The sequence below is a fragment of the Phalacrocorax aristotelis genome, chromosome 4, assembly GCF_949628215.1.
Source record: "Phalacrocorax aristotelis chromosome 4, bGulAri2.1, whole genome shotgun sequence".
NCBI classification, from domain to species: Eukaryota; Metazoa; Chordata; class Aves; order Suliformes; family Phalacrocoracidae; genus Phalacrocorax; species Phalacrocorax aristotelis.
Genome location: NC_134279.1, coordinates 50,682,344 through 50,706,009, shown reverse-complemented (window position 1 = coordinate 50,706,009; position 23,666 = coordinate 50,682,344). Strand labels below are relative to the sequence as shown.

At 41.8% G+C, this 23,666-nt stretch overlaps 1 protein-coding gene across 7 annotated transcripts in view; it reads right to left on the bottom strand.

Annotated features, from left to right (window-relative positions):
- Window positions 1-23,666, bottom strand: part of MTUS1 (microtubule associated scaffold protein 1) — a 131,619-nt gene that overhangs the window by 17,014 nt on the left and 90,939 nt on the right. For 6 of the 7 annotated variants that reach the window (XM_075091366.1, XM_075091364.1, XM_075091367.1 and 3 more), the window contains 2 exons: window positions 14,020-14,237; window positions 915-981 (listed from right to left, as the gene is read on the bottom strand). In XM_075091366.1, coding sequence (XP_074947467.1) covers window positions 915-981; window positions 14,020-14,237 — 285 coding nt within the window. Of the gene's footprint in view, window positions 1-914; window positions 982-1,802; window positions 1,996-14,019; window positions 14,238-23,666 lie in introns of those variants that run through there. The other variant, XM_075091370.1, reaches the window with a different exon arrangement.

The following is a 23,666-nucleotide window of genomic DNA, read 5'->3' as shown; positions in this document are numbered from 1 at the left end:
CGCCTTGTTAATCAGCACTAAAAAAATAATCTGAACATTAGATGCACCATCTGCACGTAACAAGACCTGCATTCGCACTCAAGTTTGGCTGAGACAACACTCAACTTCCCAAGCATGTGAAAATAAAAATTTCCAACTTTTCAACAATAAGTGACATATCTGAAACTGCTCCACATGTATTACTTCTGCTTTCAAAGGTGTTCTTTTTCTTTCTTTCTAAAGGGGCTTCATCATAACAGAAGTGTGCTTTTATGAAATGCTCCTTTCACTTTCAAGTGCTATCATTTTCAATCCAATGACTTTTTGCACTCCCCAAGATGATTCTGCTTTGAATTCAAATAAATGATATGAAGTTACCATTAAATGCAGTTAAATCAAGCTTTAAATTTGGCAAAACCAGCCCCTGCACATTATAGCTCAATTTCATATTATAGCTATCGACTAGGATGAGCTCAAAGATTTAATCTCATTAGCCTGATAGCATTTCCTCCTGTTAATTTTACACTCACTCACCTACAAGCCACTAAGGCAAAACAGATTTTTGCAGAGCATATTTTACAGGTTTATTAATTTTTTGCCAGCAAATCTCTAAAAGACAGCGTACAAATAAATTAAGGATCAAACACAAGCATATCATCAGCCACCCTCCCATTTTTAAGAAAGGGTGTGCTTTGGTCATCAGAGGCATGTTTTGCGAGGAGGCCCCGCTAGGCGCAGGCAGATCAGTGCCAGGAATTCGGTGAACCTGGGGTCATGCTGTCAGGGCTCCAGGGAAATGCAGCGACTGAAGCATCTGAGCAGAATTCAGTCAGGGAATTAAATGACTGCTATTACAATACCAGGGCATCTGTCTTGCCGCAGATCTGTTTTGCTGCATTTCTGTTGTCATGAAAAACACAAAAATAAATCCTTACCTAGTTCTCCTCGAAGGTTAACTAGTTCTTGAGACAACTCTTTACGCTGTTTCAGTGCTTCCTCCCTCTGCAGAGAAAAAAAATGAACAAACCCAAATATTTGGTTACTAGTGATCTGAGCAGAGTACCTTCCAATAATTAACTTATATGTGTTCTGTAGGAAAACAAGAAGCAGGAGCAAGAAGCCAAGATATGAATCATTTAGGATAACAGTTCTGCTGTTACAAAATACACAGATGTTCTTCTGTTGTTAAGGAAGTTACACTTTAAAACAAAGAATAGCTTTTTCCAGGATAATAATGCAATTAAAATCCTACTTTGTGGCAATTAATTATATATTTTATGATGGGTGTAGCAACGTATGCCTCCAGGACAAATCAATTGATAACTGTCAAGGGCACGACAGTACAGTACATATGTGAAAGAGGCATGCATTAAATATTTACCTTAAGCTTACTTAAACAGAACCAAAAACTTTGCTAAATGCTCAGTCTTCCGTGACGGAACGGCACAGCCCTGTTCAAAGTTGAATCCAACCCACCCCACTGCTCGCAGTTCTTAATATTAAGACAGATGATGTTTCTTCTAACACATCTGTCCTCAAAACAAGCAGAAGCACCCATCTCCCCGCTTTGCCTAGGAGCTGTGCCTCAGCCAGGGGAAGGCAGCCGGCCAGGCCCCTCTGCCCCCAGACCCGCACCCCTGGGGAGAAGCGCAGGCACGGCCACGGTCAAGGCGCTCGGTGGCAGCGCCTCGCACCCACAGCCGTGCTGCAGAGGCGACAAGGTCCGGGCTTCCTACTGCCAGGGCACCTTCACCTTGCTCACAGCTGAGCTCCTGTCCAGCTCCCTGACGTAGGAAAAGCGCCGCAAAACAAATACTAATTACCCTTGCAGCAGCACACTGAGAATAGAGGCACAGTTTGCTGCTAGAGCAGCCCATCCTCCAGCTCCGGCAGCCCCCCGCTCAGCCCCCCGGCACTCATAGGCGATGCGCAGGTGGTGGCACCACCAGCGAGGCTGGTCCGGCAACGCTGGACCTCGCCTCTGCAGGTTATCCTACTTCCGCGCCGATCGCTCCCACAGCGGCAGATACTGCAGCTTCTGCAATTGGCACAAGCAGCCAGCGATCACTTAAAGCCACAGCCCTTCTTTTATAAAAGGCGAGCCCCAGACATTAGACTGATCGATCTCCGCTTGCTCAAACGGCAGCCGGGATCGCGAAGGGAATGCTGCACTTCTCTGTGGATAATGGAGCTTATTTTTAGCCATTTTGAACTTGCTATACGCTGCTTTCACACTTAATTTGTTGATGCAAAAATAAGCCACGGGAGGCCTGAGCTGAATGGGAGAGGCACAGATACAGCAGCTTTGCTGCTGTCAATGCCCAGGCTTATGTTCACAGCCCCTGCGCACACAAACAGCTTGAAACTCACTTCGCATGCTTTTCCTTCAGCTAGGATACATTAGAGAAAACATAGTAATAATGCACTGGCCCAAAAATCACTAAGACTTTTTCCATTAGCTGCTACGCAACTGACCACGGCAGATACGTTTGCACTCGGGCAGGGCCACACCTGCACCTGCTCTTCTCCAGGGAAAACCTCACATTTACAGCAGGTTCCCTGTTTGCCCCCGGTCGCTCTCGCCACAGCCTGACCCCAGGCTAACGTCGGCACTTGCTCACCAGGTCGCCTGGTTAAGCGCACCCTGTCCTGGAGGTGAGAAATACTCACTGCATGCCTGCAGAACAAATAAAACAGTAAAATACACTGTTCTTAAGAAAAAATAGAGGGAATCAGAAATCAGAAATGAGTCACGCATTAAGGTCTGACACAAGACTAATTAAAATGAGTGATTTTTATGCTCTGTGCTCTCATCTGCTGCAAGTGCAAGGAAATTCTTCTAACCAGCCTTTTCAGCTGCAGAATAAAGGGCCAGCCCGTTACTAGAAATATTTGTATTTTTGACCTTGTATGGGAAAGATCTCCTTTTAATCACTACAGTTTAAGCAGTCTTAACAGTTATTTGGGCACTGACACACTGGTAGGGGTATTAAGTAGCTGTGCTGCAGTTTTACATTAAGCACTTAGAAGCTTTTTACAGTGACAGTGGGCTAAGACTGAAACCACGCCTCGCCCTCCACCATAAATTCTCAGGAGAGCGGAGAGCTCAGTTATTGAAAGGACTCACCCTGCTCTTCCCTGCTTCCCTGCTCAGGAAGGAGAGATGAGTCATCTCGCTCCTGTTCAACACCAGTTCCTGTTACGGCCACAGCATCCAATGATGAAAACGTGAATGCTGCAGTGAGGTATTTGAGCCGCATTGTAGCGCGCTGGGACACAACCACGGAGCGGATTTTCAGGCAAGTTAGCTACCAAAGCACTTCTGTTTTCATGCTGTGGACTCCTGATGGGATTTTCCAGAGCTTTTACAGTAACCTTGTCCATTACTAAATTAGCGTACAAACACACTTAGGAGATTTTTTTTTTTTTTTCAATGTGCCCCCTCCCCTTGGCTTGCATATTCATTCTTTATTCTAGTTCTCAAAAAGTCATTCTTGAACCTGATTTCTTCCAGCCCACTCTATGGGTAAAACATCTCAAATCTTTCCCCCCTCAGCCGGGCAGCTGCACCACGCCGCACACCCTTTGGAAATGCTGACATTTTTGGTTAGTGTTTCTGAAAGGCCTGCTTCATGGTCCACACATTTTGTATTTGTTTTTAGTTCAAGCAATTTGAAGAGAAAAGGGCATACGAGATCAGAATATAGTAAGGACTGACAGTGGCTGAGACTAAAAACCCAAAATAAGGTAGAATAACATTGCCTTACTAATTTTTTTCATAAATGTTTCTTGCTTTCTGCTGCTCTTAAACCCTTTCGCTTCTTACTGGTGCTGTTGCGACCTTGTGCCTATAACCTCCAGCTTGTCTATTCATAGTTTCACAAATAAAGGAATCCAGACAGACAGACTTGTAGCATCATCTCCTGTTAAGGAACATATTCAGAAAAAGCTAGTATTGAGACTGCCAGCCTAAAAGATGACTAAGAAGTTGCTCATTTGGTTAAGCAGCCACATGAAGTAGTCGGACTGACTAGCTGTTAATTTAGCACACTTTTATCTAGGTTCTGAGAGAACTGAAGCTCCAGGCACAAGGGTCTCCCCAAGAAAACATGAAAGTTTCCAAGACCTGAAATCTAAGTGCAGCAAAACACCAAAGACCACTTGAATAACTCAGTAAAGGTCATCTTTAGCATTTAATTTACAGACAGGTATGCATGTGCTTTGGGCTGGAATATCAAGCAACCTTCCAGTTTACGCTTCTAGTTGAAAGATCAATACCAGAAACTGAAACAGCAGAACCAAGTGGAAGCGTACAGGATGGAGCAATTTTGGCATTGTTCATTTATCCAGATAAATCTGGCAATAGGGATCATCTCGCTCAGCTGTCAGAGACTCAGGGAGGGTATTCACACCAATTTAAAGCTGTTTCTGGCACAATTTATGAGTTTATGCCAAGATCATATAAGACAACTAGGTACCTATTTTTCTTATTTCAAAAGAATCTACTGCAGGTGCACAAGAAATCCAGCTGAGCTTTAGCCAAAACATTCTCCCTACCTTAGACATGGAAGCTGTAGAAAGGAACGAGAACAGAGCGTGAGGATAAAAGCTTTGCCACAGGCAACATCAGGGCGGTGCACCTCTGCTATTGGATGCTTCAAAAAAATTTTCAGCATAAAGGAGACTTTGGCATTTCTTGTTCTCTGAAAGATTAGGCAGTTAAAAATCCTTCATGTTTTGAAAGTTTAACAAGCAAGTTCCGGGGCATGTATGCCCTGCAGCAAGGACTTGGGAAGGCGAGGTATGCCCCATTACAGCTGGATGGAAAAAGAAGAGGTCCAAGGTAGGGGAGGTCCAAGGCTGGAGAACATGACAGTTTCAAGATGACAAAAATGACCAGGCCAGGAATGGAAAAAAATTACATATTTTCTCATTCATGTTTGTGTTACTGGCAGTTACGCAGCCCAGTTACAGGCTTAAAAGTATTTTTTCCTGGCAATCAGCTTTTTGCTACAGCTTGAGAATCAAATAGGCTAGCCTAGGGTCATCTTAGATACAAAGGAGGATGAAGATGCATCAGCATCTGAACAGTTTCTATTTCTCTCCTGTAAAAGCAGGAAGCTCTACAAAAGTCCACATCCCAAAATGAACAAAAAAAGGTGTTCATACCAAGCATGTAAGCAGCCAGCCTTCCTGGCTATATACCTATACCAAATCTTCATGTGAGAAAGACGTCAGATACTGCCAAGAGCTCAGATTATGAGCAGTTCTCAAGCTGGAATGGGTGGGTATTCCTCAAGCATCCCACAGCTCCTTTGCAGACCCTGAAGCCAGGAGTATGGAGTCTTATGGCAAACTGGCAAGTCTTGTCTCCTAGAGGAGATGTGTGACTAGCCGGACCAACCATTTCAGGCTTCCCAGAACAGTCCAGCTGCTGGCCAGGTGAGGTGGCCCTGGTGTGGGAGCCCCATGGTCTGCCTGCAAGTAAAGGCCGTGAGAGCCACAGATGGGCTTTTTGGCCAGGCCCAGCCTTATCCACCTTTTACAAGTTTTTCCTCCATGTTAAGAGCTACAAGTCCTTCAACAGCTACTTGACAGCAAACCATGGCAGAAAATGGGTTTCAAGTATCCGTCCAAATAAGCTAACACCACCCATCTGTTAGTAATTATCCACACAACACAGCTCACATTTTAAATGACCACACTCCTCCTGGAAACAAAACGCGTACTCTTTTGGAGTTGTACTGAAGAGAGAATTTACAAAAACCAATATTGAAAACTTCACGTTTCTGTACCAAGACATGAGAGGGGTTGTTTGTTTTCTAATTTCAAGCAGCTATATCACACCAATATCTATCTGATAAGCTACTTATCACACTTGCCTAGTCTACCCCGTGCAATGTATCGCCTCCTCCAGGAGCTCTGTGGAGTTTCAAGCTACTTAGGCAAGCTTCCGCCATTTAACAAAACGCTCTCACTCAATTTTTCATCCTCAGATTAATGTTTCCAGATCTTCCTCAACATTGTAGTCATGTGAAGCCTTGTATCTTCTATCCATTAGCAGGTTCAGAAAAAGCATTGTGCATTGCCTGAACCAAATACTGCAAAGCACTACTCGTACATTGCAATGGAACAGACACAACCCACTTCCAGGTCCTGAAATACCCCAGGGAGTCAGATCATGCCATGGGACATTTCCCATGACACAAACGTATAGCGACCATAATGGAACACCCCCCTCTTAACACTGGGATACGATGTGGTCCCTGCCTCACGCAAAGGGCAGCCACTGTACCTGCCTCTGATCTGGAAGGCTGTAGATCAGCCTTCTAGTTTTATCAGCAATACACTTTGTAAGCAAGTTATTTCAAGAGTGAAAACTTACAGAAGGAGAACATTAAGTGTTAAATATAAAACATTGTGATGCTTTTTTTAAAAAGCATTTTACTAGACCAGACCAAATAAAATTTGTTCAGAGCGCATAAAGCAGAAATTCATCGGCGCAAAGAACGGAAGCACTTAAATGTGTTTTATTGTCATATACAGGGCCAAATGCATTTTACTCTGGGAAAGGAAAGCCTTATTTTTGAAAGCTATTTGCTCTCAAACCACAAGCACTTACTCCTAAAATAAAACTTAGAAATACCGAGCATCTTAAAAAAATAATAATAAAATATAGTTATTTGCAAACTCTTCTGTAACATGCGTGCTTAGACCTTACAGGTGATGAACTTTGTTTGTATGGTGAAAAAGATAATTTAAATATTTAATACTGGTGCAGTCTCAGTTGTCGACAGAACTCAATACAGGATGAGTCTCTCTCATCCGAGGAGATATTCCCCTTACGGACAAAGCATTAGAAATTGGAGATTACTCCATCCTTGTGCCATACCAGTCATGAAAAGATGAGCATCATCACTGTCTATAATGTAGGAACTGAGTCACATCTTTGCACGAACTCCAGTCACTCATATGTCATCAGCTATAGCTTGGAGGTAATTACGAAAGGGTAACAAAAGGGCCATTCATATCCGCTTTGCAGTGTGACATTTGCTTTGATTATTTTGGTCCTTATACGACAGTATTTCTACCAGTCCCTGTTCCTTCTTTGCTGGCAAAACCCAATCCTCTAAAAGAATCTTCCAATTAGAAACCAACAATTTCAGAAATGAATTTTTTTAAAACTCACCTGCCCTCTACCCCACTTAAAACCTTGAAATGTCATTTCTTTCACATCACTCAGATGCAAAAGCAAGCTTAAGAAATGAGCCAGGGAATTGGCAAAACGAACTGGATTTACACCCTCTGCCCCACATATCGTTTTGAAAGGAGCAGCGGACTATCGCTGGAATAAAGTGAAAGTGTCATTCACCATCTCAAATCAATAAATATACAGTGAAATGATTACTTCTAAATTACTCTTGGCCTTTTTAGTGTTATGCATTGCGTTCTTACCAAATGAAATAAGCAATCAGTTCTCACCTTGACTTATTACTTCAAACAGAATTCAGCTAAGCCTCAGAATACAACACTTAGATGATTAGCTGATACTCACTGTAATTTCTAATATTTTACTTCTCTCATTTGCTAGATATGTTTAAGGAGAATCAGCTGTTTATTCACCAGTGTTTAGTGTGTGAAACACTAAAGGAGAGAACCAGCCAAACAGGATTCCTATGAGTCACTATATATTTAATGTGGATCTTACACTTGCAGGCTCTTTATGCTTTTATAAGCTTTACATGGGATCTTATGCTCATACGGGATCTTTGGTTTCCCATTTAGAAGAGATGTCCACCTTCATGCAATAGCCTCACAAAGTTAGGTCCAGATGTAGTAATATGGGCTATTTAACTTCTCTGTAACAGCCTGTTTTCTACTATACAGGGTTTCTGAACTCCAGTATCAGTTTTAGTTTGTCACGTAGAATGAATCCTTCCTTCCCTGTAAAAATTCTGATTTACTAAAAAGAGTTTACCCTATTTAAGCAATTACTTATTTCTCAGTATTTTCTAAAGTTTTTTGTCTCAGTTCATCTCATCTGAGTACAAAGTCTCCATCAGATACCCCGCAGCTTTGACAAGTTACACTGTCACAACTTAAGCTCCCACATCTACAGAACTGTAATTATCTTCATAAAGTTCTTTGAAATGTTAGAATATGAGATCCTATGCTTGAGCACAATAATACAGTCTTTTCTCTAGGTCATTCCACTTTTAGGTCTGTTTAGAATTTCATCTGAAAAGGCAGTACAAAACAAAAGAGGGAAACGAAAACCAAAGATGTTATCTTCTTTCTGCCACTAACGGCTCCCTTTGGTTTTGATTTTGTATTAGATACATCTAGTTTGCCAGTGTCATTAATTCTGCATCTTCTTGGAAAAGAAAATGTAGGAGAAATAGCAAGGTAGTCATGAGAATCAACTTCTCCATGAAAAGCAACACTGGTTGCCTGAAACACCAAGTTTGTTTTAGCCAATGGTGTCTTTTCTGAAGACACCTTTTGCTAGGAGTAGCTATAGGACAGGACTCCCTATTCTCTCCAGCTGTAACTCGTTCTGAGTAGCCAGGTGTACCCAATACATTGCTTAACTGAGGCGTCTTCTAAAAGTTATTTCCACCAGAGCCTAGTTTCACAGTAATTAATGGATTAAAAGCTTTTTTCTGGATGTTAGAGCTCACAAATCTTCAACCTGTTGCCAAAAATATTCTTGTCCATCAGCAGCCATATGTTACAGGGACCTTGAGAATCATTTGAAACTTCTTGCTTTCCAACAACTACCTGTCAGATGCAAACTGCTGGAGCCTAGGTTTGCTTTATGGGGGAAGCTACTGTGTTACTACTTAAATACTCTCTTTACCGAAAAATAATGAATTTGAGGAATTCAAATAATTATCTTTTGACTTCTGTTCTAAGTGATTTTTAAAATCAAAATAAACACAAAAATTAAATATCCTTATTCTCTCTTGTTAAAAGTGACATCCATATTTTGGGAAGCCAGGTTTAAAGAGCAGAAGGACACTTTGGATGAAAATCCTAACGAGAATCGGCCAAGTTTGATGTTAGGTTCTAGAAGATCAAAACTATAAATTCAACTCAAAAGACAGGTGCTCTGAACATTAGACATGCCGATATGTTTTGGATTTATAGGCCAAAAATATGACTGTTGCAAAACTTCCTTTTACTATAAATGGTTTTGGGTTTAGTGATGCAATGTGTACTGCTGCTCCATAAGGAGATATGCATTTCTTATTTGATAAATATAAATATCTTCTGGTGAACTTCCACAAAGGCCAGGACAATTTTTTTCTAATACACATGTCCAGGTATTCCAAGATGGAAAAATCCTCTTTAAAGTGCCAAGAAGTTCCCAAGAAAATGACCATCTTGACTCTTGCAGTCATCCACATATCAGGAAATGCCAGTTATAGAAGCTCATATAGTTATGGTTAATTTCTATTTCCACCTAGAAATAGTGACGCTTGTTTCAGACACACAATTTCCAGCACATTGCTTATGTTGCTTCCTGTGTCACATCCACAATTAGTGGTATTCACATATTACTGTCAAGGCTCTATAGTTTCTCAAGTGGCATTTCCCTCTGTGAAGGAAACGTCTTGAAGATGTCACCACAGTCATTCCCAAATAAAGTTTGAACTGTAAATACCGGTCTTCCCATAACCATACCAAGAAAAGCACAACAGTGAAGTTTAGTTTCTGTTCATCTCTGTATCACCCTGCAGCACAAATTTGAAGCTTGTTTCTACAGCAGAATCTGTTGAGAGCTCTCAAACCACTTAGATTCATTTGTTAAACTAGAAGAACAGAAGTAGGTGTTCATTAAATATTTTACCTAAAACTAAATTTTTTTTAAACAGTCCGAGTAGTTCTGAATGTGGCAATTTACACATTAAAATGAGAGGGTGAAAACGTATTTGTCAATACCCACTTCGAACAGTCGTTCAAGTCACTCTAACAATACAATACCTTTTCACTTGAAAGCTAAATATCCCTTCAAGAGTCAAAACCAGATTTAAAACCAAGCTACCGCTGTGCTGCTAAGACACCCTCCACCCGCAAGCACATTGGAGTTGATACATGGCAGCGAGTTAGAGGTTCAAACACGCCAGCTGCAGCACTCACACAGCCTCACAGGGCCAGCCCTGAGGCAGGGGAAGGGGCTGAGCACCACTCAGGAGACCCAGAGGCTGATCACAAGAGTCACCACCACCTCACCCTCATCAGCTGGTAATACACTCTTGCAAGACATCACAAAGACAATCTGAGTTTGGGATCTTCCTTCCCAAGGGAGCATCTGGCTCCTACCCACAGCAGCAGACCTCTCGGGCACCCCACGCCAGCACTGAGGGTTCTTCACTCCCACTCCTTCCCGCAGTGAACCACTGCGCAGGGGCACGCCCATAACGCTTTAGGTTATGGACAGACCTATAAAACTAGACCCATAACCTTTTTTCTTCTTGCTGATGGGATGCCTAAACTGGCTCCTCAAGGCTAGGCAAGCACCAGCCCATGCAGACACAAGGGCAAGGGAAAAGAGGGCAGGGCTGCAGGAGGGGCAGCCACGGCCTGACTTACCGCAGATGTGCTAAACCATCTATTTGAAGCCTCCGTGAACACATCTGTTACTGAAGGAACAAGAAATAAATTCAAAATTATTGTGCAAAATGAATACCAGGGGAATTTAAAAGATCAACTGAAAGGCAGTGGTGCAAGTTTCAGTGCTTAACAGTTAAAGGTTAACAGAAGATGGCTTTCCTTGGCACTTCAAGCACTTATTGTAAATGGCTGATTTCACCATTTCCTCTGTACTGCCACTTTTCCTTTCTCAATTGACCTTAAAAAACAGGAAAATAGTTATGAAGTCACAGGAATTACCAGGGGATCAGGGGGAACACAGTAGTCTAGAAAGACTAAGCTTGCTTTTGCTATTAGCTTGCAGTTTGACATGTGTTTCTAACGCTGCTAGTGCACAGACAGCTGCAACAGAAAAACTCAGTACAGCGTGGCATTCTCACCAGCCACACCATTCTTTGCCACCAAGTATTCTGGATGCCAAGAGGATTTCCATCTGGTATTAACCCAGTGCAACAGTAGTTCCTGCAAGGTAGAAACTGGGTTTTTAGGATTTTTAAATTCAGAAAAGTCTTAGTAAAGGTAGTTAAGCATAGAAACCCCCTGGATAAACCCTGATAGTTCAAGTATGAAAGTATTATCAGAGCCAGCTGTTAATATTGACAGCTCTGAGATAACGCTTGCAACACACAGGTCTGAGCTCAGGCAGAGTTTTGTGAGAGATTCTTGCTCAGCCAGAAACAGCATAACAACATTGCTCAATCTTATTTAACCCTTCAGCATCAGCCTCTCAACTTCACTCCAGATGGGCTGGCTGCATTTTCAACAGAAGTCACTGCCAGCAAGTCCTGATTTCGTTCGCAGGTATATGAGCTCACTTGAAATGGGATAAGAGGCAACTTTAAACTTTTGTGCAGAAATGCATTGGGACTCCCAGGGTGCGGGGGGAACAAACCCAAAACAAACCCAACAGCTAAGTCACCTCCCAGTAACTTCGGCTTTGCAGGGAAAGCAGGAGAGGCTGGGGCAGGTTTTACCAAGAGGTTTGGGCTGGGCCGCACAGCTTCAAAGTGACCTAACAGCTCACTCCAGCTCTTTTCTCCATTTGGCCAGGCAGCCTGTCCTCAACCCTGTCTCACCCTTGCGCTGGCTCTGACCAGACATTAGGAGGGTCCACATCACTAATCTGGCAAAGAAATGCTCTCTCTTTGGCTGGGTTAGCTTTCTGGTAGTTGCAAGATGAATCAGCCTCCTGCAGGGACAGAGCAGGGCCAGAGGAGTCCAGAGCAGGACCTTCCTCTGGTTACAGCAAGCAGTTTCACCAGCTTACACTGCATCGTGTCACTTCACACTTGCTCTACTTGGAGGAATGGAAGTACAGCTTTGCTCTTTATGTTAATCAGCTAAGCATGATTTGGGGATTTTTTTTTTTTTTTTTTTTTTAAAGAAAAAAAACACAGAAAAGCTGAAGCTACTTTCAGTTGGCTCCGCAGTAGTTTAGCTAAAGGCCCTGCTTTCCAAGGTAGAACCTGACTCCAAGTTTCTCCCCAAGTTTATCCAAAGAGTTAGAAAACTATATCAAAGGGGTCCCTAAGAGATACTTTGGAAAAATAAACATACGGCCAGTTGAGATTAAATTAGCTATACCAGACTCCACACCTCACCAGAAAGAAAGGAACAAAAAAAACCAAACCCCAAGCCCCAGCCAACGTAACCAAACAAATTTTCAGTGTTCCCATACAGAAATCCTGCATGATGTTTTGCAGCTAAATACCAGGTTCTGATTATTCCTTACACCAGCCATGCAGAAGAGTCTTTCTCACCCCTATGGTAAGTACACAAGAATAAGACAGTGACTGTTCACCAAGCACTGTTGCGTCCTGGGAGAGAACAACCTCAATACCAATAACTGGTATGAAAGTATGTCATATTTAGCCCAGTTTCACTTACTTAGCCTTAACCCTCCAAGATTACTAGTTTTATAGAATTAGAAATGAAGTATCTTTCCATCTGCAAAATAACAATGATGAGGAAGAGGAAGAAGGAGCAAAACTAGTAGTTTCTTCCATGCAGTCATGTCTTCCCTCCATTTTCAACACCATCTTTTTTTTTTTTTTTTTTTTAAAAATAACCATTCCTATTATTCTTAAAACAAACAAACCAACCCACCCACTCACCGTGTTTAGACGAAGTGGCCTGTAAAATAGCCTGGAAGGAGCAAATACATATGACAGGCTTCTCCTTGTTAAATATCAGATTGATAAAGTACTCCTGAATTTTAAAAAGTTGCAATATAAAATATTTGAGAGGTTAATCTAGGCCAAGACATTTAATTATAAAAGTTACCAAAAAAATCAAGGTGCTTATTATACAGTAATTGGAAGATTGCACAGAAGTTTAGCAGTGAGATTTTCACATATAAATTTCACAATTTCATGTTAGATGACAGGCATCCAGAAATCCTGTATCAAATTGCTTTGAAGATCTTAAACTAGTTCCTTAGCAGAGCAAGGTGTTCCAATCAAAAACCTAACCAAACCAAATGCACAAAACTGGGTAAGAGTCACTGCTCTTACCAAGTTTAACCAGACTTGGACTTAAATGCAGAATTTTTAGATAAAATGAGAGCGATCAGATATCACCCCATAAGAACAGAATGTCAGATTTCTGGCAGCATACTAAGACAGCTCACTGCTTTTTTGTAAACCAAACTATAAAATCACCACACATTGGAACAGCTGAAATAGAACTGATACCAATCTTGGAACATTAGTTATAAACGCAAGAGAAACTGCTATTAAAGCCTGCATCAACTGTTGCAGCATAAATCCACAACTGTTAGAATTTCCCTACCTTCAGATTTTTCTTCTCTCAAAAGTTTTCAAAGGAGACCAAAAGCTTCTAGTGTAATATCAAACTCATTAAGTCATTATGTATGTCAAACAGACTAGAATAAACAAACATTAAACCACATCAGATTAATCCCACTCTAAATTCCAGGTGCCTTCTGATTTTTTTTTAATGTAATGTTGATAATCTTAAGACAGCACCAGAAATGTGGGATTCAATAAATACAACCACTATAACTCACACTTTATTCTGAATAGCTCAAAAACGTATCAATGTCAGATAACAAAGCAAGGTCATGCAGATTATCTGTTGAAACAAGGGCAGAACTTGAAGTATATACTTGGAAAGGTACTCAACCCTGAAGGACACTCTGACTACAAACATTTTAAAAATTCTCTTCTGACAAGGATGTGAAGCCACAAAGAGGCCAAAAAACTCAGTGCCAGTGGTTTTATTTTCTCTATCCAACTGATGCCAGGAGCAGATTTACTGCTGCATCTACAGGAAAACAGAAGTCACTGGAACGGAAACATGGATGTTATGTATCAGTATACTAATATTTTCAGAAGCCAAAACTGATTAGCTGCGCGTTTTTACCTCGGACTGCAGGTGTTGGATCACAACTGTTAATGCTTCAAACTTCTGGTTGCTGCTTGTCAGGAATTTTTTCAGCTGCAGGATGATTCCACTTTGGGTCTCACATTTTGTTTTGTACTGTGTCAGCTCGGCTGTTTTTGTGCCAGGAGAATGCACATCTGTGGAGGCTTGAGTCTGCACGCCCGAGCTCCTGGGGCTCCGCTGCTTGCCCTTGTCAACTAAAACAGTAACAACAACAACTAATTAATATGCATTTTATGTTGGAAGTCTCACCAAAGCTTAAGACAGGTGCAAAAGGAAGTAGTTAGAAATTCTTATAAACGCTTTGTGAAATACTAACTCAGAGAAAGGGTTATTTCAGTAGCACTGCAGAGCAGACACCATCATCTGCCAGGTTAATTTCTAGCGCCATAGCCTTGTACAGAGTGTTCTGCACTTCATCCTCACCTTCATGTATTCTGTGGCTTACTTTTCAGCACGCTCTTCACACTGTGCTTTGAATAAATATTTTCATAAAATGCAAGACCTCTGTCACCCTACCTATCCAGTAACATACTTCTAACGTAAGAGTTGACTACTTCTGTTGGCAACATAGATTTCATGTTTCCTGCGCTCTAAAATATTCTGAATACAAACCCATTTCCCCTACATTTACTTGGTCTTTTTCTTCCTTTCAAAATTTTCATTGCAAAAATACCCCTCCCCACAGCTCAGGTTTGAGCTTTATTAACTAGAGGTCTTGCAGCATTTCTTAGCGTCAGCAATTTCAATCGCAAGGATGAGACTTTAAAAAAATGCTCTGAAAATAATATATTTCAAGTTTGCCCCGCCACTCTTCATGGTCCAAGAATTACATTGTTGATTTAATATTCCTAGTTATGTTGCAACCTCAATCCCTTCACAGCACACAATCATCTCATGTCAGAGGAAACCACATTACATAATCCAGGCTTGACTCGTAAACACCATGGCGATTACAGGTTTCCCTGCTGCCTTCAGACTGGAAAGGGAGTACCGCACTGCTGTGCACACAGGGCCAGTCTTCCCCATTTGATCACACAGGGAATGAGCAAACACTTTTGCAATAAAAGGCTGATGCAATACATAAATATCCCTTAGCTATTTAGTGAAGGCATCTTAGCAGGTTACTTTGTACAGTTTCAACTTAACAAGATTTCTTCAAGATAAAGTGAAAAAACCTGAGAGGTGAGATTTGGAGAAAAGAAAAATAGGAGCATGCAGAAGTGGGGCACGAACTACCCAGCCAGAAGTAGTTGCTCATGAACCCTTTCTGAAGCCCAAGCACCTGGTTTGAAGGTTGTCAAGTGGCTCTGGAGTAGTCCTAGCAGTGTAAGGTTCAATCACACAACTGGAAACAGTATTCATAACAAAAGCTTTGATTCTCAGTTAATGTTAGTCTCACTGACACATCAGCTACTGCATTAATACATCAGTCATGCACAGCCCTCACTTGTTTTCAAAGCATTTGAAAACAAGTTTCCTGCTCAAAATACTGATGTCCTCTGTGCCTCTCTTACTGAGCCAGGTATAAAGTGCCTCCTGAGCTTATTAATTTTCCAAATAAATCCTCTCTAGGCAAGATTTTCTGTCATCCCACAGTTAGAGAATTGTCAGGATATTGCTTTATAATGTTCAGATGCTCTTGTATTCTTGGAGATTTCACAACATTTCTGTTCAGAGATGCTGGCTTGTAAAGGACACATTTTCAATTAGAAGCATTCTGTCTTGCAGTTTACTTGTAGAGATGTTAAAAGGTATATCAACCTGATAACCCGAATCAAAATACAAATCTGAAGGGGAAAGAAAGATCAAGCTTGGCTGCCATTTCTAGTTAGCTTATTTTTACCACCCACTTAACTAATGTGACCACTTTTTTCTCTCAGTGCAGACATAACAATGTCCTTTGATTAGACCTCTTTAAATGAATGCCAGCTCACATTTGAGAGCAACCATGTCAGATTTCCAGCAATCTTATGGAGAATACTGTGTTTAGGAAAATACTCCTTCAAAAATCACAAGAGACAAAAATCAAGGGGAGAGGAAATAAAGAGCAGGGACTAAAGAATAAATATGCACAGTCAGTCAGTCCTTTCCTGCCCTACTGGCTCACATACTCCTACTCTCTCATATATTCCACCTCCCTTCTTGAATGCTCCAGTTACAATAAATAGAGAACTAGAGCGCTCTTAGATTTAAGGGTACTGGGTAAATTCACTGACATAGATGCTAATGTCGTAATTTAATTAACTATATGAAATTATTTGTACATCCATTTGTATGACCCTGACAGAGCTGCATTAAACCTGAACAAATGATTGCAGACTATTTTTAGTCTGGGAAAAAATTACATCACATACTATTACCAAATGAAGGTATTTCATTTAAATACAGTGATACCACAAATGACATGAGACTCCAGATATCCACTATTTCCAGAGTTCAGCCAGTCTTTTATCAGTTTGCTAGTTTCACACCATTGCTTTTATCATGGTGCCCAGACTACCAAGTCTTTTCCTAGAAGCTCACTCAAACATCCAACCAAGCCAACCCTGGATACTATACTAAAAAAAGCTGAACAAAAAACATGCACTAGAGAAATTCAGTGACATTCCTGTTGGCAATTTTATCATAGACATGTGGTATACACAGCCACTTCAAAGGTTGAAAAGCATTTCTCTGCTAACACAAACGCTCTGTAGCATGAACTGCCTCTACAGATTAACACCAGAGACACTCCAATGCTTATTTATGGCCTACGTACCTCTGGGCAATGACAGATTGTTTCCAGATTTGTACAGAAGGCATGCTGTGATGTCAAAACAAAAGACATGCTTTCATTAAAACAAAAGCATCATGAGTCTAATTACTGATACAACACATCAGTGATGGACTCTAAATTAAAGACAACATTGGTTACCAGCCCAAGTCCTCACTTTAGCCTTTTTACTTGCTACCTTCATATAGTCAGACTTGTAAAGCAAAACAATTTCCACCCTTAAGTTGGAGAGGAGTCCAGAACCTAACAGGCTTGAAAACACTGTACCCAATCTAGTTGAAACGCTCAATTTCTGAAAACCAGAAATCAGATTCTCAGGTACCACATGCAGCACCTTCTTCATACCAGTTTAAAATAGAAATAAAAATTAGCACTGATTTTTGTGAAGTCTAAGCCTTGTGATCACAGAATCATTCACAGAAGATTCAATATCTCACTGGCACAAAGAATACCCCATGACCTTGGAAAAGGTCCAGAAATCCTCCCACTCCCTCTGCGGTTGCTACATGGATGGCAGCTGTGGACTCTAGTTCTTTGGGGAGAGTATTAAACCCATCCCAAGCTTTTCCATAAGGCAAACTGTTTCCCATACACAGCTTCTCTAGTTAATAGGCATTCAGCAGCAATATACAACTGTCTGTACGTTAGGGTGTGTTCCATAAAGTTTTAATTTAATATTCGGGTATGGCCCAGTACTTGACATTGTGCTTGAACTTGCCTGGTACTGCTGGTTTCCTGAGCCTATCTTGTGCACGGTTGCTGGATTACCAGGCGAAACTTCTATCGCCCACATTTTGGTTTGCAGAGCCAAATCGAAACCTTCCTTTGCTTGTCATGTACCAGGAAAGTCTGGATAGTAATCATGTACACTAGCTAGAAATTGTTTTCTTTAAACAAGAGATTCAGTTTCTAAAAAAATTACATTTCTTAAAAGCATTCCAAACAGCCTAAACAAACTACTTGACAAGCACAAGTAGGAACAAACTCACTTCTCTCCCCACACTTCGCAGTCACCATTGCCTTACCCCTAAGCACCTTCTTTTCACATTCCTCATCCAAACTGTTTGCTTCCACAGGTTTTTCAAAACCTGCATGTGTCTCGTGTAAGCATTTTTCAAAGAGAAATCCTTGCTCAACATTTTCCCCTGTAGGAAGATGCAGGCTGGTAAAAACTTTCTGCCTCTCCTCCATTTTCTGGAAAGCCTTGTCTACACATGTTAAATTGGTGCTCACTTCTTTGATCAGTAAGACCAGATCAGCCTGAGTATTTAATCGAGCTTCCATTTCTTCTCTTACTCGCCGAATTTCCTCAAGCACAGTTCTTATATCCAAGTGACTGGACTTCACCTCAGCTTTGAGATCTTCTTTCACCTGTTGCTGGCTCCTCTGCAGTGCTAACACTGTTCTGATTTCCTTTTGAGATGTTTCCATGTCATGCTTTAGTTCCTTCTGTCCAGCCTGCATTGCCTCCTGGCTAGCTTTCAATTCTGCCAACAGAGCGGCGAGGCACTCCATCCTGATCCCACGGGAGTCGCAGGACCTCTTCCAGTGTCACAGCTTCCAAGCGGTCAGGGACATTTGTGAGCTGGTAGCAGATTTCCCTGGATAGCAAGAGAGCTAGCACGTAGCCCTTGGTATGGTATCCTACCTCAATTTACAGCATGATGCAGTGAAAGTACTAGGTAAAAGTCTAGTACAAGATAAGACTAAATAAAATACTTCAATAGGAAGGGCTCTACAGCCAGAGCTCCTTCTCAGGACTCAGCCAGAGCACTAATCAGTTTAATTGGCAGATTATGCCACACCTGAATTTTTCAAAATCTTTTGCTGACATCATTGTACATGGGACGTCACCCCAAAAGCCACTCCCAACAGTCATTTGATCTGTGCATCAATCAAAGTATGCCTGGGCATCAGTAACCAGGTTTGTTGCAACGCAGCCAAACATTCTGCAAGAATGCAGCGGCCCTTCCTTTCCAACACAAAAGCTCAAAAGGAGCCCGAATTGCCTGCAGGAGCTGAAAGCCAAACAGTTTGACAGCGCTTACTTATATCAATTGTATATTCAACAAGGTGGTTATGCACCTGTCCTTCTGCTAATTTTTTTCCAGTGGAGGTTCAGGGGTACATCTGTGAGCACATTGGACATTGCCCCACACCCACTGAACGCCCTCACCATTCCCACAGCGAGCAATGCTCTTTTAGCCATCTTTGGAAGAACCCGCATCCTGAGAAAGCCCTCTAGTCCATAAACAATAAACAGTTACCAGAGCAATCTGGGAAAAAAAAACCTGACTAATGAGATATTTTTGGCAGGTTAGGGAGACTAAGCATTTTAGCTACCAGGTCTGAGTGTTAACCTTCCTCTGTAAAAAGCTAAGGCTTCTTACTTTTAAGCACAGAACTCATAATAGGTCTAGGCTCCATGTAAAACAGGTAGGTTAATGACACCAGGCTGTTAGGGTTTTTTGGTGGTAGTTCCCTACCCCCCACCCAGCCACTGGATTAAATTTGGAAAAAATGACCAACACAACATAGATCTTGGTCTACAGAAGGCGTCACTGTCTGCCTTCAAAGAGGTGAGCTGGGATTCAGCACAGCACCCAGCGGAGTGGGACTCTGAGCAGCACACAAGTTGGAGCTCAGGAGAGCTTTTATGCTACATCCTTAGCCCTGTCACGACTCCAGGATGCCTTTAGAGACAGTGATGATCCCACAGACACCCCAGAGCAGAGGACCTATGCTATCCATCCAAAACTGCAACAACCCCCCCCATCAGCACCATCTTGGGTAGGGAAGCATCATTAAGAAAACCAATAGTCCATGCATGCACAGATGCAGGATTTCCAACTCACCAAAGTGCTGCTGGCTAAAAAGCCAATCTTGGGAGTTTACTGCTCACTTGCCCGTTCACCTCCAGGCATACTCATGGGGCCAAGAAGGTATCAGAGATGCATCCTCCACACGGAGCACCTCACAGCTTTCAGGTATCCCAACTGTCCTGCTTCCCCAGTGGTATCACAGCCCCTGGTGGACACAGCACTGATGGTGGAGCTTTTTTCCAAGTCTGTATCACCTGCCAGAAGGCCAGACATGGGTTTTCTAATGGGAACTACAGGCTGGAGGTCTCGTTTCTTCCCCCCAGCCCCTTGCCCCATTTCTAGCTGGACAGCTATCCTGAGAGCTCCTAAGCGTTATTTTTCACATACAGTCACCACTGAGGACCAGTACACAAAACAGACTACAGAAGCACAATCTGAAGTCTGAATTCAGGTAACATCTTTGACAATGAATTTACGTAGGTGAAGAGAACCAGGTACGAGCATTAGCAGTACTTCTGCACCCCTAGACCAACACCTGCAGTAATTCCATTCAGCGGTATAACTCTTCATTCAAACCTTCACCACAACTTAGTGGTTCCTAAAAATCTCATCAACAGAGGTGAAGCACTTGCGAACACTTTGTCAGACACTTCCTGGCAGCAAATGAGAATCCAGCTCAATTGATTTCCACTGGTTCTGTTACGATACAGGTAGAGAACAGGTGTCTCGCTATGAGAGGGAGGGTATTCATGAGGCTTATAGATGTAACCATCCAAGATTTAAATCTTCCTGACAGCTTTTGGTAGCCAACACTGATCCTGAGGATCAGCTCAAAGTACCATCCTGCATAAGTTTCATTTTCTGGTGATTTTAAAGGTATAATTCCATGAAGAGTGCATGCAGTGATTTCAGCTGGGTAGAAAAAGGGGGTATCCAACTGATACCCTCTGTAGAGGAACAGGCTCCCCCAGACAGTGACTCAGAGCAGAATCCTAACTGGGAAATCAAGGTGGGCTTGAGGGAAGCCTTTCTCTATAAGCCACACCAACAGCCTAGCTGACAAAGCTCAGGTGACTATAGGTTCTGCAATTGTCATTCCTGTCCAACATCACTAAATCCAAAGGCTTCAGCCTCTCTTCTACATGTGTGTGTACCCACCCCAACTGCCAAGTGCTCTCTGCTATGATGTAATAAACTGTGAAGAAAAGCTGTCCTTGAAAACTAGTTTCTTGCTCTATATGAATACATAAATTCCACCCAGAACATAATTAATGTGTCTGGTACGTTCCTCACTCAAACCAAGAGGTCTGATCACAAAGGACTCTAGTGATTGGTAAAAATCATCCTCTTTACATAGCTTCCAGGCAGGTTTACTTTTCTCCACTGTGGAAGACACTCTTCAAAAACTTTCCTAAAATTAAATTTGTAGGTGGATACTACAAAAAAATTTGAAGTCTACAGACGTTGCTGGTACTCTGATTTTTACAACCCATCTCTCAACAGGAATACTTGGTAGTAGGTAATGACAAAAAACCAATAGCTTTCATCAATGCACAAGTTTCCCAACTTAGAATTCATCATCTCAGAACTACCTGTTTCTGCTTCTGCACATCAGCTTCTGCTCCAGCTAAGATGTCTCTATCCTTGATGCATCTCAAGTATCTTAATGTTTTCTCCTGTTTATGAAAAAAACCCCTCGTGGCTTCATAGACTAGCAGAAATCAGACACTGACAAGGATTTCCTCTCAAGAGTAAATTAATGATTAGAGAAAAAAAAAGCACCTTATTAAATACAATCTGTTCTATTTGGGTGGGATTTGTTGGGGGTGTGTGTCTTTTTTTAAAGTGTTTCTTTTGCTTCACAGAAACACAGACATCTTTAACACAACTAGCTACCAGCAAACACAAAATATCCCTATTCTTATAGCTCTAATAAGAATAAAATCCATGGGGTTAAAACATCTGAGAAAACCACTATGCATAGTGTTGACATCAGCACATAAACTCACCAAACCACAGTAACAGTTATATTTTTACAGTGCTAAGTAATACAGCACATTTGAAATATTAAACAAAAGTATTTACACAAAGCTTACAGTGAATCACAAAAAATTCCATTACTTTGACCTTCAGGGTGGTTTCATGTTCTGTGGGGCTGACCAGTTTGTACAACTAGGATTGGGGTCAGACTTAAAACAGCAACCAGATATTTTCACTTCCCAAACACGAAAGAGGAAGCATCTAGTTCCATCTATATATTGACTTTTCCCTTTTTTTCAAAAAGTCTTTTTTACACCTGATAATAATTTGTAACTGAACACCCTCCTCCACCAAAAAAAACCCAAAACAACAACAACCAAACCACAAACAACCCTTCCCCTGCCTTGGACTTCTTTGCCAGCCTAATGCCAAGACTTTGAGAACTAAATGAAAAAAAGAGTAGGAACTGGGGGGGGGTGGGGGGTGGGGGTGTCTACAGAAGAGAGTACTTGCTACATATAACAGGAGGGAACACTTGGACAAGAATATGTTCCTTGCAAACTAGGTATATACTCATATTTATGAAGTCAGCCAGGTTACAACTAAAATATTGAGCTAAAGGTAATGACATATGAAGTGCTGCCAACACATCCCACAACACACGCTCAATCAAGTTGTGGAAAGCATTAGAAAACATGTATCCTGTACAATATTAACAGTCATGAAACACAAAGCTGTGTTCAGCGGAGTTTTGAGCTGAGTCAGATTTCTCCAAATACACCGATAAATGCTAAACTTGAAGGCCCACCTGTTTTTATTAAAGCCTGAAGAACACAGACCTACACTGCCAGCCTTTACTCTAGATGCTTTATCTTTTCCTCGTATAAGCGAGTTAGTCCCATCAATGCAGTACTGCATGACCCATGGGTCTAGTTCTGGGGTTTTTTTTTGTTTTGGTCCACTCCCCCTCCTTTGGGAGTTATCAAATCTCAGTCTCGCATCTGAACCTGCCCATAAGCAAGTACATAACTTTGCCCTGTATGTTAATCTTTACACAGCTGGTTCCGAAACCTCATAAAAACTCTACAAATCTCCCGTCATCCTCCCCCACTGCTCTCCCCCTGCTGCAGTGTGTACAAGCTATTCAAGCAATGCAACAGAAAGACTCATCAACCATTTGATATCACAGCTTTGATTTTAAAGTTTGCCTCGTGACAAGCTACAGCACTTCAGAGAGGCAGACTTAAGAACATCCATATAAATAAGGATGCTGTTGGGTTTAATCTGCAGTGGTACGTACATTATCTTTGAGAGGACCTAGAAATTTGGCTAGCTGTAACCTACCACCCTATAGTCTTTTAAAACTCCTGCTCTGGGCTATAAACCCAGGAAGCGGTTTGAGACAGGTATAGAGGGCAAGCAACCACAAAAATAAATTAACAGTGTCTGCAGAGGGCCTTACAGGCTAGACCTGGATGGAATTCTTCCAATACCCCAGCCTCTCCACAGCTCCATCAACTGTAATTTTTGCCTGTATCCATCCAGCTTGGCAGGTGTTAAACACACACCTTCCTGCTGTGCCTCTGAGAGTCCGGGCTGGTGACTGTATGAACACTCCTGAAGAAGTTATGTTTTGTTTCTAAGCTCTGACTCAGGCCTGTCTGTAATAAGCTGGTGCAGACAGCCCTGACTTGCTCTGTTCACACTTCAAGCGCACCAGTCATGAGCCAGTTCTAATCCTCAGCAGTGACTTCATTTTTCAGAGTTGTGCCTGGAAAATTAGCCCAACTGAAATGCTTAAAAAGATGCTGTACCTCAGGAACCTTTCTATTTACTTATTTAGCTGGTCTTGTCTCAAAGCAGCTGGGGGAAGAGAAACAGCGCTTCTCATCTTGCATCTCTCCCAGCACCAACATAGTCTGAAGCCAAAGACGACAACTAAATGCTTCCTAAAGTAGCACGGCAGCTCTCTGTTCCTTTTACTCTTACTGTAACCTCTTGAGTTTCCCTTCTTGGAAGTCAAACACAAGCCTGTATCCAGGAGCACC